Source organism: Theropithecus gelada, chromosome 10 (assembly GCF_003255815.1).
Source record: "Theropithecus gelada isolate Dixy chromosome 10, Tgel_1.0, whole genome shotgun sequence".
Taxonomy (NCBI): Eukaryota; Metazoa; Chordata; class Mammalia; order Primates; family Cercopithecidae; genus Theropithecus; species Theropithecus gelada.
Window position 1 is genome coordinate 19,199,210 of NC_037678.1, and position 27,023 is coordinate 19,226,232.

The 27,023-nt window shown below is 49.6% G+C and overlaps 2 protein-coding genes across 5 annotated transcripts in view; one reads left to right on the forward strand and one right to left on the reverse strand.

Moving 5' to 3' along the window:
• Positions 1 to 1,070: 1,070 nt before the first annotated feature.
• On the forward strand, positions 1,071 to 14,925 carry PIK3IP1 (phosphoinositide-3-kinase interacting protein 1). Of its 2 annotated transcripts, XM_025399253.1 has the most exons (6): positions 1,071 to 1,635; positions 2,647 to 2,763; positions 2,859 to 2,978; positions 4,248 to 4,448; positions 4,550 to 4,628; positions 13,210 to 14,925. In XM_025399253.1, the coding sequence occupies exons 1-6, from the start codon at positions 1,566 to 1,568 to the stop codon at positions 13,412 to 13,414; spliced, it is 792 nt and encodes a 263-aa protein (XP_025255038.1). In that variant the 5' UTR covers positions 1,071 to 1,565; the 3' UTR covers positions 13,415 to 14,925. The 2 variants fall into 2 exon arrangements, with proteins under 2 accessions (XP_025255038.1, XP_025255039.1); XM_025399254.1 differs by lacking the exon at positions 4,550 to 4,628.
• Positions 14,926 to 16,452: 1,527 nt separating this feature from the next.
• The window catches only part of LIMK2 (LIM domain kinase 2), a 67,729-nt gene continuing 57,158 nt past the window's right edge, over positions 16,453 to 27,023 (reverse strand). For all 3 annotated transcript variants that reach the window (XM_025399250.1, XM_025399251.1, XM_025399252.1), the window contains 5 exons: positions 25,564 to 25,629; positions 23,795 to 23,969; positions 22,991 to 23,046; positions 21,170 to 21,327; positions 16,453 to 18,236 (listed from right to left, as the gene is read on the reverse strand). In XM_025399250.1, coding sequence (XP_025255035.1) covers positions 18,092 to 18,236; positions 21,170 to 21,327; positions 22,991 to 23,046; positions 23,795 to 23,969; positions 25,564 to 25,629 — 600 coding nt within the window. In that variant the 3' untranslated portion in view covers positions 16,453 to 18,091. The remainder of the gene's footprint in view (positions 18,237 to 21,169; positions 21,328 to 22,990; positions 23,047 to 23,794; positions 23,970 to 25,563; positions 25,630 to 27,023) is intronic.

Sequence of the window (27,023 nt, forward strand, 5' to 3'; positions counted from 1 at the left end):
TGGTGGCGCACACCTTTAATCCCAGCTACTTGGGAGGCTGAGGCAGGATAATTGCTTGAACCTGGGAGGTGGAGGTTGCAGTAAGCGGAAATGGTGCCACTGCACTCCAACCTGAGAAACAGAGATTCTGCCTCAAAAAAAAAAAAAAAAAAAAAAAAAAAAATTTGGAAAGTTGTTTTCCTCCTTATATTACTGCCTGCAAGATCGAAACAGAGTTTCCCATTTCTATTTTGGGATCTGACTGAGTCACAAGGTAGTCTTGGCAAATCACTCTGCTCTATCTCTCAGTTTCTTAAGGCTGCCTGGGAACTTGAACTGTCAGCCAAACAGGAAGAAGGGTCCTTCCGCCTAACTCCAAAAGGCCTAAGTCAAATGGATATGCTGAGATTTAATGATGGATATAAATTACAGCAAATGGATTCCCTATAGGGTGAGGGGGAAAAAAAGCAAACATTTTACTTAACTTCCTCTATACAATTCGGGGCTGGCAGAAAGGGCAGACTATTACAATGTAGCTGAGCAAATTTTTCCATGTTTGCATAACATGTGTTTTCAACTAAAGATACTCCTTCTATATTACTACTATATACAACACCCCAAAAAACCTCAAATGTAAGTAAAGCAATGTGACAGATTCTACGCTGGCCAAGTTATACTGTTTTTGTTTTGTTTTTTTGTTTTTTTTTAGTGTCAGTGTTCATAAAGGCCCTTTTTCTTTTTCAAGGATGGGTATAAAGTGTTACTTGGCCGGGCACGGTGGCTCACGCCTGTAATCCCAACACTTTTGGGAGGCCGAGACGGGCGGATCACGAGGTCAGGAGTTCAAGACCAGTCTGGCCAACAAAATGAAACTCCGACTCTACTAAAAATACAAAAAATTAGCTGGGTGTGGTGGTGTGTACCTGTAATCCCAGCTATTTGGGAGGCTGACGCAGGAGAATTGCGAGAACCCGGCAGTTGGAGGTTGCAGTGAGCCGAGATTGCACTATTGCACTCCAACCCTGGGCGACAGTGTAAGACTCTGTCTCAAAAAGAAAAAAAAAACAAAAACAAAAAAAGTGTTACTCCACTCCCCACCAGATACTCTTATTTTTGCCCCCTATGAGATCATGAATTCCTCCTGGGTGCACAACTCCCTAAAGTGCTCTGTGTTCTATTGCTTATAATTTCCCACATCCCATGATGCCCCTTGATAGAATTATTTTTTCTGTACTCACACAAATGGAAACAGAAGAGATGAAAAACCCTGGGGATGCAGCCTCGCAGGTCTCAAACTGCTAAGCACAACCTGCATATCTCTTGGCTGAGTTCCTTTCTTGGCTCAGAGTCAGATTTTGCATGACCTAGGAGGCTTAGGACCCAGGGGGCGCCTTTCAGCTGAAAAACAGCTCGCGCTGCAGCAAGCTAGCTGGGAAGCTCCCAGTTCTAAAGAGAGGCTGTTTACCAGAAGAGCATAACAAGGGCAGGTCTGACTGCAAGGCTGGGACCGGGAGGCAGAGCCGCCGCAAAGGGGGCCCCAGTTAAACACTGGTCGTTCAATCACCTGCAAGACGAAGGAGGCAAGGATGCTGTTGGCCTGGGTACAAGCATTCCTCGTCAGCAACATGCTCCTAGCAGAAGCCTACGGATCTGGAGGTGAGATTACAATCTTTCCTTTCCGCAGCAACTTCATGAAACAGAAGGCGTAAAGTCCCCCATACAGGGCCAGGATGACAGGAAACGAAGCGTTTAGCTGGTTTCTGTTGTCCTGTGAAAGCTTTTCCACCCCTCCTTTCCTTGTCAGGGGCTTGCAGCTCCATCTTTGCCATTAAGAACAAAGGCAAGAAGCCACTTTCTCTTTGCCTTTCCTTGCTCATGAGTGGATGGAGCTTGGGGGTTCATCTCCCCTACTCCCCAAGCCCTGTTCTTTCTAAGACCTTTGCATGGTGTGGTCCTCCTTCCCCAGCCTCCTCCTGTGGTTCTCCTGCAGAGGGGAGTGGGAGCTTGGAGTCTCATCCAGTCAGCGATGAGGCCGGTTTCCTCTGTTTGAGGCTCTCTTGAATCTTTTGCCTGACGGAGTCAAGGCTCCTGGAGAATTCTCCTGGGAGAGAGTATTGCCTGTTAAACGGGCAGTAGGTGGCCGTATCCGTGGAGGAAGAAACACCGGAGTTTATGTAACTGACCATTACAACACAGGGATAAACGTCACGTCTGGGCGCCCACCGTCCCAAAACTCCCATCTCCTCAAAGGGACCCTAAGCCAGGCCTCCTTCTCTCCATCTCCTCCTCCAAAGTGGTCACAAGTTCAAGAGTAACAACCCTTTACACTTCTGCAGCGCTTTCCGGGTTTCAAAAATAAATAAATAAAACCTAACAGTCTCTGAACGTTGACTAAGGGCCAGGCACAGGCTAGGGGGCTTCACAGGCGCTTTCTTTTCCGTCTCTTTCGGGCAGCACAGCAACCCTCTGAGGTGTGTGTAGGGTTGTGGGGAGGGGGCGGAGGACGTGGGGTGTTGCCAGGAGAGGACAGGGAGGCCCAGCAGGGCCCAGGGTCCCCTAGCCAGGCTGGGGCTCGGCCCGGGTGGTCCCAGCTCCCCTGCCCGCCACGCTGGGCGTCTTCCCTTCGCTGCCCGCTACTCTGTGTCCGGGGGCTTCTCTTCCTCACAGGTTGTTTCTGGGACAACGGCCACCTGTACAGGGAGGACCAGACCTCCCCCGCGCCGGGCCTCCTCTGCCTCAACTGGCTGGACGCGCAGAGCGGGCTGGCCTCGGCCCCCGTGTCGGGTAAGTGTCCTCCGGAGGATGGCGCCGGGGCTGGCGGGCGGCAGTCGCCGTCCAGGTCCCAGCCCCAGCACACATTTCCTTCTCTTCCCTCTTAGGCGCCGGGAATCACAGTTACTGCCGAAACCCGGACGAGGACCCGCGCGGGCCCTGGTGCTACGTCAGTGGCGAGGCTGGCGTCCCTGAGAAACGGCCTTGCGAGGACCTCAGATGTCCAGGTACCTACCCGGGACCCCGGGAATCCCCGCTCCTGGGGCTGACTGGGAGCGGCGGACAACCGCCGCGCACGTGCAGCCGCGCGATGCCGGCCGGCCCCGCTCCGCCTCCGCGCCGTCCGATTGGCCAGGGCTGTCTCCAGGCCACGGGGCTCAAAGCCCATTGGCCACCGCCGCCACTCTTATGAGCTCATCCGCGGCGAGCGCTTGTAAACAACTGCGCGGGGCGAGGCTAGGTCTTTCCGCGGGGCGAGGCTAGGTCTTTCCGCCGTGCGCCCCGAGGAGTGGCTTTTGGACCTTCAGCGTTTGTTGACCGTTTGCTGAGGGTCTGCAGTGCGCTAGACCCACACTGCTCACAACCCCCGCTCCCCCACCTCCCCCGACACACATCGCGGGAAGAAGCCGTTTGGGAAGAAGCCGTCTGGGGGATTTGAGCTTCAGAGAAGTTAAGCGATTGACCGAAGGCAGTGGCAGGGGACAGATTTGAATTCACATTTCTTAGATTCTAGAGCGCAGGCTTTTTGCTCCCAAAGCAGCAAGACAGTTTTCTAGGATTAAATGGGATAATCAAAGTAAAGCTTTTTTTTTTTTTTTTTTTTTTTGAGTCGGAGTCTCGTTCTGTCACCCAGGCTGGAGTGCAGTGGCGCGATTTCGGCTCACTGCAACTTCTGCCTCAGCCTCCTGAGTAGCTGGGATAACAGGCGTGCACCACGACGTCCAGCTAATTTTTATATTTTTAGTAGAGACGGGGTTTCACCATGTTGGCCTGGCTGCTCTCAAAGTCCTGACCTCAGGTGATCCGCCCGCCGCCGGCCTGGCCTCTCAAAGTGTTGGGATTACAGGCGTGAGCCACTGCTCCCTGCACAAAGTGAAGCATCTCACCTAAGGGTTGGCACAGAGCATACGCTTAGATGTGAGCTGCTCAGAGGAAGCATGGGTTGTTTCCTGGAGTGGAGATGGGGGGAATCCCCTGCAGAAGACGGCAACCTAGAGGGGCCTTGAGAAATAGCAAGGATTTGTACAGATAGAGACGTGGGATGCAGGAGAGAGGCCCTTCCCTACGGCCTTCCCCTTTCATTTGCGTTGTCCCCGAGATGGTTCAGTCCTCTCAGGCCTGATCTTGCTTCTAGGGCAGAGTTTGACTTTGGGTTGTGTGTGGGGGGACGTTCTTAGGTGACCCACCTACATGTCCCCTAACACTCGGACCAGGTTCAGCTGTGGAATTCACTCAGGGCAGTCCCTGATGAGAGCTGTTTCCCACCTCATCTCCAGAGACCACCTCCCAGGCCCTGCCAACCTCCACGACAGAAATCGAGGAAGCGTCTGAAGGGCCAGGTGTAGATGAGATGCAGGTGTTCGCTCCTGCCAACACCCTGCCCGCCCGGAGTGAGGCGGCCGCTGTGCAGCCAGTGATTGGGATCAGCCAGCGGGTGCGGATGAACTCCAAGGAGAAAAAGGATCTGGGAACTCTGGGTATGACGGTCCCCCACCCCTGCCCTTGTTGGGATTCATCAAGAGATGTCATTTGCTGATTGGGGTGTGGCTAATGGGACCTTGTGTCCTGTCCTTGGCAGGCTACGTGCTGGGCATTACCATGATGGTGATCATCATTGCCATCGGAGCTGGCATCATCTTGGGCTACTCCTACAAGAGGTCAGTAGCTTCTCTTCTGGGCCCTCTTGAGAGGAGGAGGGGAGGAAGGTACACAAAGTCAAATCAAACTTTGTGGCTTTCTTTCCCAAAAGGAAGCAAGATGTTGAAAATCAGCTCAAGATGTAGAGACTTGGTCCTAGTCTTTATCTGCTGACCTTGGACAAACCCTTTCCTTTGGTGCCTTTACACCTCACTTAAAAGCCTTGTGAGGTATCTTCTTGTTCCCCATTTTACAAACGAAGAAGCCTCTGTCAGAGACTTGCTCAAAGTCACACTGCCTGGGAGTGGCAGAACCTGGATTCAGACCCAGCTGTTTTGATAGCAAATTCCCTGCTGTCTGATCCAACATGCCTGGCATTGAAGCGAGTGGCACTGCAGAAATCAGGCTGGACACTGATTGCAGGGACCTTAAGACCGAATTCTTTCTGTGAGTTATAAAATTCTGCTACTAGAAAAGGTTTCCAGCCACTGTTTTTGCAGTTGGGGCTTACATTTCCTGAGCTATAAGCAGTGGGATCTCCTCTGCTAGGGAAGAAAAAAGTGAGATGCAGAACAGAAAGTCTGTTTGCCACTCTTCACCACATGTGAGAAAGCCAAAGAGGTGACCTATGAAACTCAAGGACATGACTTGTGGCTGGGGCAGCAGGAGAAGAATGCTTATTTGAAAGGTCCCACGAGATGCCCATCAGTGACTGGTGAATGATGGTAAGCCAGACTGGCATTTGTCTTTACATCACTGGCTGATTCTGGAAAATTAGTTGCTATTCTTGGGCAAAATCAGGGGATTTGACTTCTAGCCTTGGGTGTCTGTAATATTCTCCTCTATGGTCTGAGAAATCTTCCTGTGAGGAAAGTGACACAGTAGCCTGCATTTATTTCCTTCCTTCCTTCCTTCCGTCCGTCCGTCTCTTTTCTTTCCTTCTTTTCTTTGATTTTTTTTTTTTCAGGGTCTCGCCCTATTGCCTAGGCTTGAGTGCAGTGGTGCGATCACGGCTCACTGCAGCCTCAACCTCCCAGGGCTCAAGTGATTAACCCCACCCACCCCCACCGAGTAGCTGGGACTACAGGTATCTCCCACCATGCCTGGCTGATTTTTAAATTTTTTGTAGAGACAGGGTCTCACTATGTTGCGCAGGCTAGTCTCAAACTCCTGGGCTCAAGTGATCCTCCTACCTCAGCCTCCCAAAGTGTATAGGCATGAACCACCATACCTGGCATGCAGCCTGCATTTTCCAGTGGTGAGGGCCATGTCTGAGCCCACAGCCTCAGTGGATCACCCAGCAGGGCATCTTTAGAGGCCTTGTAGTCAACCTCCTCATTACAGATGAAAAAGGGGAAGTTTGGGTATAATAATAACAGCAGTAGCAAACATGTACCATATGCCAGACACTGCTTCAAGCACACGCTTTAACTCAATTCTCATAATCACCTTTATGAGGTAAATGTTATTATCTCCAGTTTACAGATGAGGAAACTGAGGCAAGAGGGGATTATATACTTTACCTGAGGTTACACACCTAGCATTTGGTGGAGAGAAGTCCTCTAACTAGCTATCTCTGTGACCCTGGGCAAATTGCTTCAATTTCCTACTCCACATCATTGTGTGAAGCTAAGGCTTGTGACTACTTAGCTCAGGGTGTGGCACATAGTAAGTGGTCAGTAAATGATAGCTATTTTTCTTTTCTGTGAAATGTGGCTGGGCGTGGTGGCTCATGCCTGTAATCCCAGCACTTTGGGAGGCTGAGGCGGGCGGATCATGAGGTCAGGAGTTCGAGACCAGCCTGGCCAACATAGTGAAACCCCGTCTCTACTAAAAATACAAAAAACTAGCTAGGCGTGGTGGCGGGCACCTGTAATCCCAGCTACTTGGGAGGCTGAGGCAGAAGAATTACTTGAACCTGGGAGGCGGAGGTTGCAGTGAGCTGAGATTGTGCCACTGCACTCCAGCCTGGGCGACAGAGCAAGACTCCATCTCAAAATAAATAAATAAATAAAAAATGTGGGTAATGGGCCAGGCGCAGTGGCTCACACCTGTAATCCTAGCACTTTGGGAGGCTGAGGCGGGTGGATCGCTTGAGCCCAAGAGTTTGAGAACAGCATGGGCAACATGGCAAAATCCTGTCTTTACAAAAAAATACAAAAATTAGCCAGGCATGGTGGTGGGCGCCTGTAGTCCTAGTTACTAAGGAGGCTGAGGTGGGAGGATCACCTGAGCCTGGGAGGTCAAGGCTGCGGGGTGAGCCATGATTGTGCCACTGCACTCCAGCCTGGGTGACAGAGTGAGATCCTGTCTCAAAAAAAAAAAAAAAAAAAAAGTGGGTAATGGACTAGTGCTGTCTGATTTCTTGTGATGCAGGAAGCAGAGGTCCAGAGAGGGAAAGCATTGACTTGAGAGGACATCCTGACTCCCAGTCTGAGGTTGTTTCCCACAATGGGATGGTTGACATGGCGGTCCAGGGACACCTGCTTATTCATTTCAGAGTTAGTGATGTTGTGGCCCTAGCCTTACAATTCATAAGCAGACCTAAGCCACACTGGCTGAGTTTAGTCCTTGAAAGATTTCCTTTTTCCCCAGCCACTCGACAGCATTTGGCTGTCCTGCAATCCTGTGACAGTTTCCAGGCCTTCCAGGTGCTTGAACTGACTAAACATTCTTAATTCTGAGCTCAGTTCTGGTGCCCAGTGGAAGTCTTTTTCTTCTAGATTTGTTCCTCTAGGCTGTCATGAGACTGCCCTAAGGCCTAAAATTTATTTTCCAATAAACTCAGGGCAGGGCACCCAGTCACCAGACTCCCTGTCACTAACGACCAGATCACTCCTTTCCTCAGCAGAACTGCTCTCAGAACAGACTGTACAACAGGAAACCGCATGTGGGCTAAAAACAAGCTTGCAGCCTCCATTTCTTCCTAAAGTCAGAGAGCAGAGTGTCCTGAAAAGAGCTGTAGGGTTCAGGTGTCCTCTGAGCCTTGATATCTTGTCTGTTAAATGGGGATACATCCCCCCTTCACACCCACCCATCTAAGATTATTATAAGTATTAAATGTAAACAGAAACAATAGCACACCAATCAGGTAATAATCACAATAGCAGCGAACATTTATTTCATGCTTTCTTAATAAGTAAGGCCCTACTGTATTATCTTTTTTTCTTCCCTGATTATCTTTTTTTCTTTTCTTTTTTTTTTTTTTTTTGAGACAGAGTCTCGCTCTGTCGGCTCACTGCAACCTCCGCCTCCTGGGTTCAAATGATTTTCCTGGCTCAGCCTACCGACTAGCTGGGATTAGAGGCACCCGCCACCATGCCCTGCTAATTTTTGTATTTGTAGTGGAGATGGGTTTCACCATGTTGGCCAGGCTGGTCTCGAACTTGTAACCTCAGGCAATCCACTCGCCTCGGCCTCCCAAGGTGCTGGGATTATAGGCATGAGCCACTGCAGCCAGCCTCCTGATTATCTTGACTAAGCCTCACAACCACACTAGGAGCACTGTTACATCATTTTACAGTGAGGAGCTGAGACCTAACAGAGTTAAGTACAATGGCCAGGCTACGCAGCTAGTAACGTATGTCTGAGGATTATCAGTATCTCCAACAAGTCCAGCAAGGCCCAGTAGCCTCATGTAAATTTGCTTTGAATCACAAAGGACAGTAGGAAAAATAGAAACTTAAAAAATAAGGCTGGGTTTAAAGTCAGAAGAAACAAGATCTAGTTCTGGAACTTTCACGTATTCTGGATGTTACACTGGACAAGTTATTTACCTTCTCTGGACTTCAATTTCTTCATCTGTACTGTAAGGGGGTTAGATATGATGATCCTCCCAACTCTGTTTCCTAAAAAGACAGTATTGCTGGTGGTAAGACTGGGTTCAAATTCCAGCTCTGCCATTTGCTTAAAGAGTGTAACTTCTCTGCATCTGCCTTCCTATCTATGAAACAGGTCAAAATAGATACCACATAGGTTGTGAGGATGAAATTGGACAGTATAGTTTAGGCATACAATTGGTGTTCCATAACCTGGGAGAGGAAGTTCGAGGCAGCATACAGTAGGGCCTTACTTATTTTTTTTTTTATTATTATTTTTTTTTGAGACGGAGTCTCGCTCTGTCACCCAGGCTGGAGTGCAGTGGCCGGATCTCAGCTCACTGCAAGCTCCGCCTCCCGGGTTCACGCCATTCTCCGGCCTCAGCCTCCCGAGTAGCTGGGACTACAGGCGCCCGCCACCTCGCCCGGCTAGTTTTTTTGTATTTAATAGAGACGGGGTTTCACCGTGTTTGCCAGGATGGTCTCGATCTCCTGACCTCGTGATCCACCCGCCTCGGCCTCCCAAAGTGCTGGGATTACAGGCTTGAGCCACCGCGCCCGGCCGGGCCTTACTTATTAAAGCAGGAAATAAATGTTGGCTGCTCTTATGATTATTACCTGTAGCTGCCTTGGGAGCTTTTCCTGAGCAGCAGTGTGGCACAGCACTGCTTCTGACAGGGAAAATAGCAGCTCAGAGTAATAATTGAAGAAGACCCATGTAGTCTGAACGGGGTCTGTGGTGCTTCCATACTCTGGGAGAGGAAGTTGGAGGCAGGCAGCAGCTTCATCTACACCTGCTCTCTCTGGCCAGCTGAGCTCCCAGTCCCACCCTGGCCTTGGAGCAAGCAGTCAGGGTAGGTACTCTTAAGCTTTGAGCTCTGCCAAAGGCCATGAGGCTTGCCTAATGGGACGGAGCTTTTCCCTGGCTGGGAAGGGTGGGCAGGCACCAGGCTTCCTCTTAGGGGAGGAAGGGCTGTAAATGGGGGTGGGTGGGAGCTCAGCCTGGCTAGTTCTTTGTCCTGGTAGTCTAGGCCACGAGGTTCAAACAGCCAGTCTGTGACTGAGGAGCTAAGTGTAGTGTCTGCACTAGCTTCAGGGGGAAGTCTTATTTAAAAAGGGGAGGGAAAAACTGTAGGTCAACACCACTCCACCCTCTTAGGAGAGGAGCTAAGTCAGTGAATAAGCCTTTTGTTCTTTCTTGGCTGCCACACAACACCCCGGCTAACCAGCCCCTACCCCAAGCAGTGAGAAGAGGCTAGGCTGCCTGATGGTCAGTGTAGCGGGCCTAGTGGCCTCTCAAAGGTCTCCCGAGGGAGCTGGGAGCAGTCACTGCACCTCCAGGACTCACAGGTACCATTAACAGCAGGCACATAGGATTGAGTGTGCTTCCGGGCTTGTAAATGGTAAGACTAATCCAGACTAGTCCCAGCATCTGCTTCCTTTACCCTTGACTGCTCTTCCAGCCCTGCTCTGCCCCATTAATACAAATTGATTTTTTTTTTCCCTGAAGACTTGTATATGATGCAGCCTGGCCATTATCAGCAGCTCAGCTGGCCACAGGTAAAGGAGGTTGCTGAGGAAAGCAGGGTGCCAAAGTTAAACCCAAAAGCCTCAGTTTCTTCATCTATAAAAGGGGGATTAGGCTGGGTGCGGTGGCTCACGCCTATAATCCCAGCACTTTGGGAGGCGGAGGCGGGTGAATCACCTGAGATCAGGAGTTGGAGATCAGTCTGACCAACATGGAGAAGCCCCATCTCTACTAAAAATACAAAATAAGCTGGGCATGGTGGTGCATGCCTGTATTTCCAGCTACTCGGGAGGCTGAGGCAGGAGAATCGCTTGAACCCGGGAGGTGGAGGTTGCGGTGAGCCGAGATCACGCCATTGCACTCCAGCCTGGGCAACAAGAGGGAAACTGTACCTCAAAAATAAAAAAAAGGGGGATTATAGCTGGGCATGGTGGTTCATGCCTCAAGAGGCGGGAGGATCCCTTAAGGCCAGGAGTTTGAGATCAGTCCTGGCAACATGGCAGGACTGATCTACAAAAACAAAACAAAACAAAACAAAACAAAAGACATCCAGCATGTGCATAGGTAGCTCTTTTCATCCTGGATGATGGGAAGGCCATTAGGCCATTTCCTGGCACCTTAGTACATACTTAGGAAATGTGAATTCCTGGCTTTCCCTCTTACTCCAGCCCCTTAGATTTTGAAATTCAAACCTCGGCAAAAGATACTTGTATATTCCATTTTTTTTGTAAATTGCCTTTTGGTCTTCCACAGGCTTAGGGACTCCCTTAATAAAATTAAACCCAGACCTTCCAGATTTCTCCCTACATGAGCAGCCTTGAAGAAACTGGCTTTTATTATGGAGGTGTTTCCTTCTACGTGGTAGCAGCTGTGCTGATGAACAGTGCTCAAGGCTAGTGAATCTCAGGATGTGAGTCAGGGAGGCTTTGATACAGACCACCCACCCACGAACACTGTCCCTTCATTTTCCCTCTGGGTGCTCTGGGAGTTTTTCTGCTGTGGCAATTGATGGTGTCCAGTACAGAAGCTAATGAGAAGGATAGGGCAGGAGCCTCAGGTTTGCATGTTCAGAAACCATCACCCAGGGTGATTCAGGAGGATGAGCTCACAGATTTGCTTCCTCTGACCTTACAGGGAGAAATAGGGAATTAGCATATCTCATGTGAAGAATTTTACAGAGTGTCAGGGGCCCTGGAGATTATCAAGTCCAACTCCTTTTTTCACAGATGATGAAATTAAGGCCCAGGGAAGAAGGGATTACTGGTGTCACATAAACAATACTTGATTTGGCTGGTCAGTAAGAGAATTTCCTCGGAAAATCAAATTAAGATAATGTTGCTTGATGGGTCACGTCATAATTCAGGGCAAATCATAATAACCTCTTAGGATTTTTTCTTTTTGAGACAGCGTCTCACTCTTGATGCTCAGGCTGGAGTGCAGTGGCGCCATCACAGCTCACTGCGTCCTCGATTTCCCAGGCTCAGGTGATTCTCCTGCCTCAGCCTCCCGACTAGCTGGGACTACAGGTGTGCGCCACCACAACTGGTTAATTTTTTATTTTTTGTAGAGCTGGAGTTTTGCCATTTTGCTCAGGTTGGTCTAGAACTCCTGGGCTCAAGCAATCCTCCCTCCTCAGCCTCCCAAAGTGTTGGGATTGCAGGTGTGAGCCACCATGCCTAGTCCCTTTATGAATTTTTATAGCAGTTTCACTATTTTCAAAGTGCTTTCACCTTCATTATCATATTTTGAGGCATATATTGTCTCCATTTCACACATGAAGAAACCAGAGAGGTTGTTTTGCCAAGTATCACACAGCTAAGGCTGAGCTGGTACTAGAATACAAGTAAGGAGAACTGGACGGTTTAAAAACAGGTCTGAGATACCTTCCTCCTCTATCCTCTTCCCTCCCCCACTCCTTTTCCCCAGTATTCTTCCCCAGTCTCTAGAAGTCATTCTATTGAACATCCTGATGGATGTGTAATCCATTTGATCTTAGCCATGCCCCTGAGATCTGAAGCAGGCCCCTGTGTTGTTTCAGTCATCCATCAACTGCTCCTGGGAAGAAGCTCTTTCCTCTAACAACTGGACCCATGTCTAGTTGCTGGCTTTGGAGGATGCTATCTTGGGTCCTGAGTGCTGGTTCTGGTGTGCAGTGTGCCAGGCACTCAAGCCCTCTAGTCAGCACTAGGGGTGGCCTGGTCCAGTGGGAAGGACCCTACCTGTGCAGACAGAAGACTGGGTTTGAGTCCCTGCTCCACCATTTTTTGTGGGGTGAATTTGGGCAGGTCAGAACTTCTCTGAGCATCAGCCAGAGACATGGATTTGAGCCCACCACATCCTTGGAGAGCGTTCTTAACATCTCTAGGCCATTTCTTTCTCTATAAAATGAATAAGCCCTAATTCTTAGGGTTGAGCTGAGAATGATGTGGGATTAGGTGTATTAAGTCCCTAGCATGGAATGAGCACTCCATGAGTAAAATGGAGTTATACCGTGGTTTGACCGGGTCAGTGAGCACCATGAAAATTCAGAGGTATGTGAAAACTCTGAGAGGTCTGATGACATTGTTTCATTGTTTCCCATTGACCCAAGCAGCCCTCAGTCCTTTTTGCCCCCTGCATGGGTTAGGGATGGTCCATTTCCAGCCTGGGCTCACACCTTCTGAGACTTAAGGATAAGAAGGCTGTCTCACAGCAGGATGATCAGGCCAGTTTTCTGGACAACTTTATAGGTTAGGTCCAAAGTTCAGATAGTTCTCAGGGTCTCTGGGAGCCCTGGGCTGAAAGAACAAAACTGTGTCTTGCTTTAAGAGTCTCTGTCTGGCCAGGTGCAGTGACTTATGCCTGTAATCCCAATACTTTGGGAGGCAGGAGGCTGGCTTGACCCCAGTAGTTTGAGACCAGCCTGTGCAACATGTTGAGACCCTGTCTCAATCAAAAAAAGAAAAAAAAAAAAAAGTCTCTGTCCTCTACTTTGTCACTGAGCCCTGGTGAAGCTGTAGGAAGTCCATACTGCTGTCACCCTGTTTTACAGATGGAGAACCTAAGACCAGAGGTGCAGGAGCTTCTTACTGAGTTAAACGCAGTCTTGCAGAATGGATATCCTAGTATCCTGGACCCGAGTTTGAGTCCTGGCTCAGCCACTGATTTGTTGTGACGATGGCAAGCTGCTGCTACTGCTGAACCTCAGGGATGCCATCTAATGAGCAAAACTATGCAGGAGGCATAGCCTGAATTTTTTTTTTTTTTTCCTGCCAGGGGGAAGGATTTGAAAGAACAGCATGATCAGAAAATGTGTGAGAGGGAGATGCAGCGAATCACTCTGCCCTTGTCTGCCTTCACCAACCCTACCTGTGAGATTGTGGATGAGAAGACTGTCGTGGTCCACACCAGCCAGACTCCAGTTGACCCTCAGGAGGGCAGCACTCCTCTTATGGGCCAGGCCGGGACTCCTGGGGCCTGAGTCCCCTCAGTGGGCAGGAGCCCATGCAGACACTGGTGCAGGACAGCCCACCCTCCTACAGCTGGGAGGATCTACTACTTTGTGTTCTGGTTAAAACCCTACCATTCCCCCTCCTTTTTTGGTGAATCCTAATAAGTGACAGAAGCAGATGGCACTGTGGGCTGAGGGTAAGGCTGGGCAGGGTCCTAACAGTGCTCCTTCTCCATCCCTTGGAGCAGATTTTGTCTGTGGATGGAGACAGTGGCAGCTCCCACAGTGATGCTGCTGCTAAGGGCTTCCAAACATTGCCTGCACCCCTGGAGCTGAACCAGGGATAGATGGGGAGCTCCCCCAGGCTCCTCTGTGCTTTACTAAGATGGCCTCAGTCTCCATCATGGGCTTCAGTGGCATACACTGTTATTCATGGTTAAGGTAAAGCAGGTCAAGGGATGGGATCGAAAAAATATGTTTAGTTTTTAAAATATTTGGGATGGAACTCCCTACTGACCTCTGAGAACCAGAAGTGAGTCTACAGAAGTCAGAAATTTTGGGTTGAGAATGAGATCTAGGTTGTGGCTGCTGGTATGCTCCAGCTTGCTAGCAATGATGTGCCTTGACAACTATGGGCCAGGCCTGGGCCCAGGGACTCTTCCTGTTTCACAAGGAAAGGAAGGGAAGAATTGCACTGAGCATTCCACTTAGGAAGAGGATAGGGAAGGATCTGCTCCGCCTTTGGCCACAGGAGCAGCTTTGGCCACAGGAGCAGAGGCAGACCTGGGATGCCTGTTCCTCTTCAGGGATGGATAGTGACCTGTCTTCATTTTGCACAGGTAAGAGAGTGGTTAGCTAACCTATGGGAATTATACTATGGGGCCTTATGAGCTGCTTCTAAGAGGTTAACCTGGAAACTAAGCTCAGAGGCAAGATAATAAAGCACTTTAGGGCTTGCTCCTGAGGTGGGCCTGATTTAGCAGGTGGTCCTGTGGGCCTCCAGGCCAGCACCTTCCTGTAGGGCAGTGGGGCTAGGGTCACAGCCCCTAACTTATAAAACAATCAAAGAATCATTAGAAAGGGTTCATTAAACCTTTTGGACACAGGGCCTCAGAGAGGAAAAAGCGACTTGCCCAAGGTCATAAGCAAGCTACTGGCATGGCGAGAGCCCAGCTTCCTGACTGACTGCAACATTTCTCCACTGCACTGTGGTAGCAGCTCAGCAGGGCCTCTAAGCCCTGATGTCACACTCGAAGGCCTGGCAGCCCCTGGCCATAGAGCTTCCTTTTCAGAGCCCTTCCACTGCCCAATGTGGAGATGGGGGTTAGTGGGGCTTTCTATGGAGCCATCTGCTTTGGGGACCTAGACCTCAGGGGGTCTCTTGGTGTTAGTGATGCTGGAGAAGAGAATATTACTGGTTTCTACTTTTCTATAAAGGCATTTCTCTCTATACATGTTTTATATACCTCATTCTGACACCTGCATTTAGTGTGGGAAATTGCTCTGCATTTGACTTAATAAAAAAAAAAAAAAAGACTCCACATTGCCAAATTTTTGAGAGGTAATAGGAACATTCCCTATAAGTTGAGAAGCTTTGTGTTACCTTGTTAACACCTGTGTGGCAAGCTCTGGGCCTTTTCTTCATTCATCCTGGCCCTGTTACTAGAAGGTGACAACTGCAGCCTGTGTCCAGAATTTTTTTTTTTTTTTTGAGATGGAGTTTGGCCCTTGTTGCTCAGGCTGGAGTGCAATGGCGCGATCTCGGCTCACTGCAACCTCCGCCTCCTGGGTTCAAGCGACTGTCCTGCCTCAGCCTCTGGAGTAGCTGGGATTACAGGTATGTGCCACCATACCCGGCTAATTTTTGTATTTTTAGTAGAGACGGGATTTCACCATGTTGGTCAGGCTGTTCTCATTTGATCTCAGGTGATCCACCAGCTGAGGCCTCCCAAAGTGCTGAGATTACAGGCTTGAGCCACCGTGCCCAGCTTCTGTGTCCAGATTATCATCATCAGGAGTCTTTCAGGTTAAAGCTGCAGGAAGGACAGGTGTGCAGGCCTCCCAATAAGGTGGCTGGTCATTGCAAATCCTCTCCCCTTCAGCATTGTTTCCAAGGTGGAGGTAGCTAAAATGAATATCTAGACAGCCTTTGTCAAAGTCTGGAACACAGCAGGGGTTGAGGGGTGGGTGACGGGGATGGTGCTGCAGCAGCCAAAGGGGGAATAACCGCAGAGGAGGAAGGGTCACTGGGCTGCCTGCAGCAGCCCTGGGCTGAGGAAGTTCCCTGCAAGGTGACTACTATGGCTACAGAAGGAAAGATACCAACAGGTGTGTCTCCTGGACTTTTACCAAGGGATTTCAGCCACAGGTTCTCAGCCTCAGGAATACCCAGATGAACTCTGTCCATGCCCAGCCATTGCTCTGTGGTTCTGCCAGCAATGTGTACTCCAGATGATTAGTTTTTTTTTTTGGGAACCAGATTCTGTCCTTAAGTTGGATTCTTCAAACTTTGAGAGTGCCTGGGAGAAATCACCTTTGGGTTTACAGATTTATATTGTGCCCAAGGCCCCACTAACCAGATAGCATTGTCCTTCCCAGTGGTCACTCCACAACATCCCCCATATGCGGAAGCAACAAGAAACAGGTCTCCTCTCAAGCACTTGTAGGGAAACACAAGGGGTGGGGTGACTTGCATTCATTTCTTCCCATGACAAAGGTGGCACCTAGCACTGAGGAAAGCAAGCCAGGATACCCAGGCTATAGAAGTATTCATATAAAGAGGATGAAAGGGTAGGGCCCCTAAGGAATGACTCAGCTGGCATGTGAGACCCAAGCCAGGAGAAGGTCATAGTCACACTTGCTGCAAGGAAGGGGCTGCCTCAGGTGGGATGTACATATTCTGTAGAGCAGATGGGTGTCTACTTGAGGGTTTTAGACTTGGGTGCATGAAAACTCTCTATGGGGAGTTTGTGTGGGCTAGGCCAGAAGGTGGCTAGCAGACCCTCTACATTTACGTCCCTGAGCCAGACATGTTTTCACTTTCCATATTGCCAGGTATGTTAACTGCTTTAACTGCTTAATTTATTTAGTTTGATCAATGGTCCCGTTCAGGCCCACCACTCCTACACTTGCTGGGGACAGCTGGGAAACAACCAGCCACACAATGCTGAACTGTGCTGCTGCTGGGAGTTCAGGGCTCAGCCCTACAGCAAGCTTGCAAACTTCACACAGAAGTACAGTCTATATATCAAGTAAACTCTGACCAGAGATGACATCTGGTCCCACAACTCATCAGGTCTATGTACAATATTTCACATACCACCCAATAGATATAACAAGACGATAATATTAACAGCAACCACTCCTTTATCAATTCCCCCTGCTCCAATACAACCACCACACATTGCATTAATACACCAAACCCTTTCCCAATTTATTAAATATGGTGCAAGCTCACAGACACTTAGAAGAGGCAAATCTAGTTGTGATGAAGAGTTCCTAGAGCTCTGGGAGCCAAGATGGAGGTTTTCTAGTACCTGCAGATGTGGCTCAGGAGGATGCTGCCCAGGAGCTCATGAGCTGGGAGAGCAAACATGGGAGGTAGAAGTCAGATGGCCCAGCTCAGGGAGCTGTCTCTCTCAGCATCTCAGCTTTGGGACTCTGCCACCACCTCTTCCCAGCCCAAGCTGCTGCCTAAACCAGGCATGCTTAAGGGTGAGCAATGGTTGCCATGAGGCCAAGACCAAGAGATTGCTGAGACTCCCACTCCCCTCCCTCAGACTCTAGGCCTGTGACAAGCCACTATCCTCCAGAACCCATCTAGCTTTAGGCAAAATGTCTTAGGCATCTGACTAAGGAGCCCACCAGAGTATGAGTAACAAAAGCCAAGGTCTGAGCTTTCTAGAGGGCAGGGCCTCTTTCTAGTCCCCTAGCCTCTTCCTGTGCTTGTGACTGTTGCAGACAGAAAGGATGTTGCCTGTTAAGTTCTCAGCCAGTTTCCAGTAGTAAGTTGAAAACATGAGGTGGAGGCTTCCCCTCACATTGATGTGGGCCCGGGGCTGGTTAGAGCCAGTGAGCAGGTAAACAGAAGTCAGCCCTTTCTCTAACTCCTGGCCTGTTCTACCACATATTAAGGGACTCTTCAAAACCTACTCCCTCAACCTTGCTCCAGGAAGGGTAGGATCTGGAGTGGAAAGGGGGAGCATCACTGTCTTTTTCACACCCTTTGACTGCCTTCTGGCCACCAGTCTTTCTTTCGTCCACACGCTTGAAGTCCTCCTGCACCCAGCTGGACTAGTGACTTCAGAGTTCACAGGCAGGTTCACCCTGGGATCCTGCCCAGCAGGTCCAGGTCACGCTGATTAGTGTAAGGGACAGCCTCCCACAGTCCACTGCCAGGGAGTTCCTGGGTGGATCTGAGTAACAGATTCCTCCCGGCCCAAAGGCCAGGCTTTTTTTTTTCTTCTTCACAGCTTTCAGGCAAGTATTGGATTTACAGATAGTAACTAGGCCCCAGAACCTGTGGAGATACATTTCCCTGGTGCTGCGCTCACTTGCCTCCTGGGGAGGTAGTAGGAATGGCTTGTTCTGCTTCTAAACAGGCCGCCAATCCACAGGAAGCCCGGACGGCCCTGCTCACAGCAGGGATGGGGCGCAGAGGGGCAATGCTGGCTGTAGAACACCCCCCTGCAGGGGGCTGGGCCAGGGCTAGGGAGGTGAGTCCCGGGTCAGGCCGTACTGCATGCTCACAGTGTGGTCCAACTCCTCCAGCTCTGCAGGCAGTGGGATGCCCAGCTCCCCCAGGTATAGGGAGAGGGCCTCAAAGGAGTCCTCCAGTTTTGAGAATGCTGGTCTAGAAGGAAAAGAGGTAAATTAGAGGCAGGTGGAATATGAGCAGGGCCATGGGGTGGGTGGCAGGAATCTAGGCTCAGCTACTTCCTGGTTGTATGACCTCAGGTAAACTCCTTCATCTAGTAGTGCCTCTGTGAGAAATGGACATAATGTTACTGCTACCTCATATATCTGCTATAAAGTTTAGATAACACTATGAGAAGGCTGGCCTAGCTGGAGTTAGTACTTAAAAACAATAGGAGAAAAGGTCCCTCCCATGTCTTAGAGAAAATGCAGTCATCAAAGGTGGAACTGGAAACATCAGGCTCCTAGTGCCATGGAAATGGCTTGGCTGCCCCGGAAGCCTAAGACAGCTCAGGCTTACTCTTCCTCCTCCATGTTTATGCTTAAATGTCATGTCACCTCAGTGAGGCCTGCTCTGACTACCATATTTAAAATTGCAACTTGTACCCTAAACAATCCTCTTTACTTGGCTTGACTCTTTTTCCATAGCATTTGCCACATTCTAATATTCAATATAGTTTATTGTATCTACTGTATGATACAGTAGATACCATGCTACAATCTATGTTCTATGAGGATAGGCACCTTTATTTTGTTCACTGCTGTAACCCACGTGCTTAGAACAGTCCCTAGCACACAGTAGGCATTCAATACTATATATATATATTTTTAAAATAAATTAAAGATATTTAGAATGACTGACAAGAGGTATTAGAAAACAAATACTGTGTAGCTTCACAGTTTCTCCTCAAGCTCTTACACTGGTGTTACTGAAGGATTGCGGTCCTTGGCCTATAAAAGAACAAGGTATAGATTCTCCCACCAGAAAATTTCAACTCTAATGTGGACTGCTGAAAATAATTTTTAAATAAAGATTATGTGCCAACTGGTTATCCTGGGAGGGTGGAGTTGGGGGTGAGGAGAATGTTGAGAGGTATATTGGTTAAGGGAGATTATAGAAGACATATTTCCTACGCTATAAACTTCGGTAATGTTTGAACTTGTTTTTAAAAGAAACACGATTTTTGATGGCAGGAAAAAAACCCCACAAAAGATTTTTTTTTTTTTTTTTTTGAGACAGAGTTTCACTCTTGTTGCCCAGGCTGGAATGCTATGGCATGATATTGGCTCACTGCAACCTCCACCCCTGGGTTCGAGCAATTCTTCTGCCTCAGCTTCCTCAGCAGGCTGGGATTACAGGCGCCTGCCACCATGCCCGGCTGATTTTTGTATTTCTAGTAGAGATGGGGTTTCACCATGTTGGCCAGGCTGGTCTCAAACTCCAGACCTCAGGTGATCCATCAGCCTCGGCCTCCCAAAGTGCTGGGATTACAGGCATGAGCCACCGCTCTCAGCCAGATTCTAGTTTTTTAACCACAAACTTGAAAAAACCTAGGGTAACTTTGGTAATAATGAAATGATCACCTGAGAAGAATAAAGGTAATTTTGAAAATACTTCTTTAAAGGAGAAATTAGCAAAATGCATAAAACTGCTCACTGTAGTTAATACCTATTGTAAAGAGAAACTGGAAAAACCTGAACATCTACATTACAATATGTTCAGACAGTCTCTCACTAGAATTTCATGTTGTCGATGAAAATGATAAACAGGAAGACTGCATAGTAACAAGGGAAATGCAGGACAAAATACAGAACTATTTACTATAGAAAAAAGTGTATGTGTAGATACGGACAGGGGAATATCGAAAGATGAATACACTTACCGTATTCAGTGGGTTTGGGTGAATTTCCTTCTTTTAAACTTTCTTTTCTTTTTTTTTTTTGAGACGGAGTCTCGCTCTGTCGCCCAGGCTGGAGTGCAGTGGCAGGATCTCGGCTCACTGCAAGCTCCGCCTCCCGGGTTCACGCCATTCTCCTGCCTCAGCCTCCTGAGTAGCTGGGACTACAGGCGCCCGCCACCTCGCCCGGCTAGTTTTTTGTATTTTTTTTTTTTTTAGTAGAGACAGGGTTTCACCGTGTTAGCCAGGATGGTCTCGATCTCCTGACCTCGTGATCCGCCCGCCTCGGCCTCCCAAAGTGCTGGGATTACAGGCTTGAGCCACCGTGCCCGGCCTCTTTTTTTTTTTTTTTTTTAAAGACAGACTCTCGCTCTGTCGCCCAGGCTGGAGTGCAGTGGCGGGATCTCGGTTCACTGCAACCTCCACCTCCCGGGTTCATGCCATTCTCCTGCCTTAGCCTCCTGAGTAGCTGGGACTACAGGCACCCGCCACCATGCCCGGCTAATTTTTTTTTTGTATTTTTAGTAGAGACGAGGTTTCACCATGTTAGCCAGGATGGTCTCGATCTCCTGACCTCATGATCTGCCTGCCTCAGCCTCCCAAAGTGCTGGGATTACAGGCATGAGCCACCGCACCCGGCCATAAACTTTCTTTTCTTTTTTTTTTTTTTTTGAGACGGAGTCTTGCTCTGTCGCCCAGGCTGGAGTGCAGTGGCCGGATCTCAGCTCACTGCAAGCCCCGCCTCCCGGGTTCACGCCATTCTCCTGCCTCAGCCTCCCAAGTAGCTGGGAGTACAGGCACCCGCCACCTCGCCTGGCTAATTTGTTTTTGTATTTTAGTAGAGATGGGGTTTCACCATGTTAGCCAGGATGGTCCCAATCTCCTGACCTCGTGATCCGCCCGTCTCGGCCTCCCAAAGTGCTGGGATTACAGGCTTGAGCCACCGCGCCCAGCCCATAAACTTTCTTTTAATGGCTGTGTGTCTGTGTCCTATTCAGCTTACTTGCTGCTATGACTTTACCTCTCTCTTCTCCAACCTGTACATATGAGTTGTCAGATGGCTAACGGGTTGACAGCCACATTCTTGACCTGAAGGCTTCTCTCACCCCTGTGCTTACGAAGCACTCAGGTCTTAGACTGAGGCAAACATCCCAGGACCCTGCGATCTGGGAGAAAGAGGCAGGATACCAACCTGCTCTCAGGCTCCAGTCTGCAGCAGATGGCGGCCAGGGGGAAGAAGGCTGGGGGACAATCTGTGGGAACAAACTTCTCCCAGAAAAGCTTCACGTTGAGGCCAAAGTCCAGTGTTCGGGGAAGGCAGTCAGGATCTGCATACACCTGCCCAATGATCTGTAGGGTAAGAAGACAGCTGTTTACGAAGGACTACAGAGGTCACAGATACATGGCAAGGGAAAGGGATGCTGGGATGTGGACAGGAAGGATGGGCAGAAGAGGAGGTGGTAAAACAGGTTAGAGAACTCTTCTCAATCCCCAATCATCTCTCCAAATCTTATAATCCAGATCTGGATCCACTGAGAGTTGGGTTACTGAAGAGGACTGAGAAGGGGCTTCACTGCAGAAGCCAAGTGTTCCAAATCGGCATCTGGAAGCTAGCAACTTCCACTCATCCCACGCTGCCTTGTCTGTGTCTCCTTGTGGCTGTGTGTCTGCCAGAGTGAAGGCTCTCTGAGGTGCTGGATCTGATTCATGTCTGAAACCCTTTAGCACCAACCTAGTGCTCTGTACACAGGTGTTCAATTAATATTAAAGAAAACAATTTTTTTAAAAAAAAATCTTCCTTCATGGCCAGGTGCAGTGGCTCACGCCTGTAATTCCAGCACTTTGGGAGGCTGAGGTGGGTGGATCACCTAAGGTCAGGCGTTTGAGACCAGCCTGGCCAACATGGCGAAACCCTGTCTCTACTAAAAATACAAAAATTAGCCGGGCGTGGTGGTGCGCACCTGTAGTCCCAGCTACTTGGGAGGCTGAGGCAGGAGAATCACTTGAACCTGGGAGGCGGAGGTTGCAGTGAGCCAAGATCACACCTCTGCACTCCAGTCTGGGCGACAGAGTGAGATTCCGTCTCAAAAACAAAAAACAAAGAAATTTTCCTTCATTATCCTAACCATTCTTGTCTCTCCTCTCCTCTACCCATCACAACTTTCTAGGAATTACAGTAAGGCTTTGAATGTGTGTGTGTTTGAGTCTTTGAGATATGCTGAGATAAGTTGTCACCTGACTAAACTCCTAAAGGTAGGAATCTTTCCACGATTCCTCACTCTGTCCACGTGGTACCTAGCACAGGGCTGGCACTTCCTAGAGTGGCTACTTCTACTTGAAGGGAACTGAGAAGGGCTACATTTGGCCCAAGAGTTAGCTAGACAGCCACATGAACAGTCTCTTGCCCTTCCTTCTGGAATTCTGAGTCTCACCTACCCCTTATTGACCATGTGTAAGCCACTGCCCTCTTCTGAGCCTCAGTTTCCTCAACTAAAAAAAAAAAAAAAACCAAAAACACACACCTGGCCGGGCGCAGTAGCTCACGCCTGTAATTCCAGCCCTTTGAGAGGCCGAGGCGGGTGGATCACCTGAGGTCTGGAGTTAAGACCAGCCTGGCCAACATGGTGAAACCCTGTCTCTACTAAAAATACAAAAATTAGCCAGGCATGGTGGTGGGTGCCTGTAGTCCCAGCTACTTGGGAGGCTGAGGCAGGAGAATCACTTGAACCCAGAAGGCGGAGTTTGCAGTGAGCCCAGATTGTGCCACTGCACTCCAGCCTGGGCAACAAAGCGAGACTCCATCTAAAACAAAAAAACCCTGCCAGTCCTCCTCTTAGGACCAATGAAACACGAATGTGGCAAAGATGTGCAGATGCGTTATAAACCATAAAACCCTACACCCATGTTGATTTTAGTCAAGCTAGTCATCCCTAGAAGGAGAAGCCCCAGTTCTGAGGGAAGGCAGAGCTGCTAGGCCTGCTGCCTCAGGCATGGCCTTGGTGCCAGAGCTCACCTCACAGAGAACGATCCCAAAGGAGAAGATATCCACCGTCTCATCATAGCTCTTTCCTTGGGGAACACAGGAGAGCACGCTGTTAAGTTTACATCCCTTATCTGCTCTGCACTGGGTCTAGGGTCAATCTAAGCCACAGCTAAGAACCAGGGCTAGAACAGGTTCTGCAGGGACACCCCACAGGCTGTCCTGCACAGACATCACCTGAAAATAGTCCTTCCTCAGCCCTAGGTGACCTGCCTTGGAGAGCCCTTATAACATAACACTGCCTAGGATGAAACTGCATGTTAAAGTGGAAAAGAACCAGACTAGGATTCATCCAGGCTCTGCCATTAGCCAGCTGTGTGCTCCTAGGCAATTCACCGAATTTCTCTGGGCCTCAGACTCCAAAATGGATTATATTCAGACCATTTCTGAGGTCTCACAACCCTAATTTCAAGAATGCCAACCAGCATCTCTGGTTGGTTTGAGCATTATCCACCAGAGGGCACCACACTTCAGTTCTCACCATGGAGAGAGACTGCTAAAGCTGGGACAATAGCCTGAGCTCTCAGCAATCCCTGAGGCACAAATGCCAGAGTCAGACCTCACCTTATCCCTGAGGATGGGACACTGATTAGTTCCCAGCCCCCTAAGCTCAGGGAGCTAATTCGTGAGGCCCCTCCTGGCAAGGGAAAAATATCCTCAGCTCTGGGTATCTGGTCCTACACTTCACAGGCCTCCCCTGGAGTTCCTAGGGCTCTGATGCAAGGGCGGCATCTGTCCTCCCTCTGCAGGTGTCCCCTCCAGGGCTTCAGGACTCACCATTCAGCATCTCAGGGGCCATCCAGTAGGGGTTTCCCACCACCGTGTAGCGCTTCTTGCGGTCGTTCTTGCGCAAGGTGCGTTTCTTGGTGGTGGCCTTTTCCATGGGGGGCCTTTTCCTCTCTTCCACTATGAGCCGTGACAGCCCAAAGTCTGCCACCACCACAGTCTTGTCCTGGTAGAATAAAAGCAAGGTGGGGACTTCGTGGGGATGTTCTCAAACCTGGCCCTGGGGAGGAGGTATAGGCAAGAGAAGCCACTGAGAAGGGGAGAAAAGGTGTACAGCAAGGGAGAATCAGAGCAGAAAGCTCTATCAAATAGACACACTAAGGCCGGGTGCGGTGGCTTACGCCTGTAATCCCAGAACTTTGGGAGGCCAAGGCGGGTGAATCACCTGAGGTCAGTTGTTCAAGACCAGCTTGGCCAACTGGGGAAACCCCGTCTCTAGTAAAAATACAAAAAAAAAAAAAAAAAAAAAAAAAAAAAAAAGGCCGGGCGCGGTGGCTCAAGCCTGTAATCCCAGCACTTTGGGAGGCCGAGACGGGCGGATCACGAGGTCAGGAGATCGAGACCAGCCTGGCTAACACGGTGAAACCCCGTCTCTACTAAAAAATACAAAAAACTAGCTGGGCGAGGTGGCAGGCACCTGTAGTCCCAGCTACACGGGAGGCTGAGGCAGGAGAACGGCGTGAACCTGGGAGGCAGAGCTTGCAGTGAGCTGAGATCCGGCCACTGCACTCCAGCCTGGGCGACAGAGCAAGACTCCATCTCAAAAAAAAAAAAAAAAATTAGCTGGGCATGGTGGCACACGCCTGTAGTTCTAGCTGCTTGGGAGGCTGAAGCAGAAGAATCACTAGAACCCAGGAGGTGGAGGTTACAGTAAGCCAAGATCGCGCCACTGAACTCCAGCCTGGGAAACAGAATGAGACTCCATCTAAAAAACAAAACAAAACAGAAAACGCATTTGTTTCTGAGGGTCTGGTATCTGAGCACAGCAGATTCCTAGCCCACAGTGGGGTTCATGGCAGAGCCACTAGAGCCCTGGAGGTGAGGTTCAGGGACTTGGAGGGTGGAACTCAGAGGTGGGACAGGGGGTTGCTTTTGTTTTTCCCCGTCCAGCCTTATTCCTAAAAGGATTTCAGGCAGTGGCTAGAACCAGGATAAGACAGAAAAAGGCGAGGAGGAGGCAGTAGGTGGGGAGACTTGGGGGAGACAAGCTCTTTGAATGGCTACAGGGCAGTCATGTGGGAAAGGAATGAAGATTGCGTGGTGTGGGTCTAGAGGGCAGAGCCAGGGCCAGCTGGTAGACACCCAGGAAGTCAGATAGCAAGTCAATAAGACAAATAACATTGTAACCACCACAGCTGAGGCGCAGTGGGAGGAATGCTGGTCTCAAACTGGTCCCTGAAAATTTACTAGCTCAGTGGCCTCAGGCTGAGGCTTCAAGTGCCACCACTGTAAAACGGGGTCAGCAATAAGCTGCTTTACAAGACTATTATGGGGCAAAAGCAGGTAAAACGACAGGGCTCTACATATAGTCAACAAACTTCTGAATGATTTCAAAGGTTGCTAATGAGAGAAGGTAAAATTATGTCTGTGTGTCTCTGGGAGCTCCCAGAAGACAGAGAAGGGCATTGGAAGAAGCAGGATAGGAGCTCCTAGGCAACACCTCTGCCCTCTAGCCAGAGGGGACAAGTCAGCCTCCTTTGTGACAAGGAAGCCAGGAAGGATAGGACCCTGGAGGCCAGGCCCGGAGCAGTGGGACATACCAACTTGATGAGGCAGTTGTGAGAGTTCAGATCCCGGTGGATGATACACATAGAGTGCAAATAGGCCTGGAACAGAAGCATGAGCTGAGGCTAAAGGACTGGCAAATCAACTAGACCCTGATTCTGGAATTGGGGGCCACAGATGCTCTCCTACCAGGCCATGCCCACCCAGCTTCAGAACCCAACCTGGACAACAGGGCCAGGGCCTCCTGTGGCCACTCCCTTGTTCCAACACTAACAGGAAGCCTGGGCTTCCTCTGCTTCTCTGCTGCCATCTCCTGTCCATCCTTTGGTTCACCAATCACTAGCACAGTGACTGGCCAAAGCCCTCACTGCTCTCTCCTTGTCCACAACTTCACAGAACCCTTGACATTGCAGCAGTCCCTCCACCTCTACCCACTTTACCCAGATCCAGGGTGCTCCCTCCTCCCCACTCTCCCAATCTCTGGCTTGAGCCACTTTGAATCCTTCCTGCGTGCAACAGAGAAGTGACTTCTTGCTCCAGCTAGCTCTGTCTTTCAGACATTGACTTCCCCTACGACTCCACTTTCCCCAACTGTCTAAACTTTAAGCTCTCCCCCTTCCTACCAAAATGTTTGTAAACAAATTTGTTTGTTATGTCCCCTCTCCAGGCCTCCACCACTGGTTCTTGTCACTCTCAGGAGCAACTTCCTTTCTCCTTCCCTTCCCTTGCAAATATAGAAGGAGCCACTCCCTGCTCTCCAGCCCCATGCAATACTGCTTTCATCCCTTAGGCTCCTGGAGCTGCTCACACACCCAGGGAGCTCTTCCTGAATCACTACAGCTCATGACCTGCCTGCTTGCCTGTCTGAGGAAGTGCTCCTCAAAGACAGTCTACACCTTTCTTATGCTACCTGCTCCTGAGACTCTTGTGTGTCTGTTTTTTTCTTCCAGCCTTTTCAATGTCAGCCCTGCTCAAAGCCATCTCCTTTTCACAAGCTAAGACACCCCCACCAGCCACATGGATGCCTCTTCTGTCCCACAGCTCCAACTGCCCCTTCCCTGCAGATTAGGTGACTAGCAGCCTCTCCCTAAGCTCTAGTCTCATGGAGCCAGTTTCCTGCCCAGATGATGCTGATAGGTTCTGCTAGCACAGAACAGTAGGCATCAATGTAGCTCTTCCCAAACCGGTTCCTCAACCATCAGTGCCATCCCCCATGCCCCAAAACGTCTGATAAGTGACACCTCAAGCCACTCTTAACTCCTCCTCCTCCTCCTGTTCCCTCACTGCCAACTAGTCTCTCCATTCTGACTCCACCCTGCCTCCCAGGCTCCTGTCCCCACAGCCACTACCTTAATTCAGAAATCTGAAATGTGTCATTAGCCCCCTTTGCAGGTCTCCATTCTCTGGACCCTCCGCATTCCACCTCAACCTACTAACCACATCAGACTCTTTTTTTTTTTTGAGATGAAGTCTCGCTCTGTCACCCAGGCTGGAA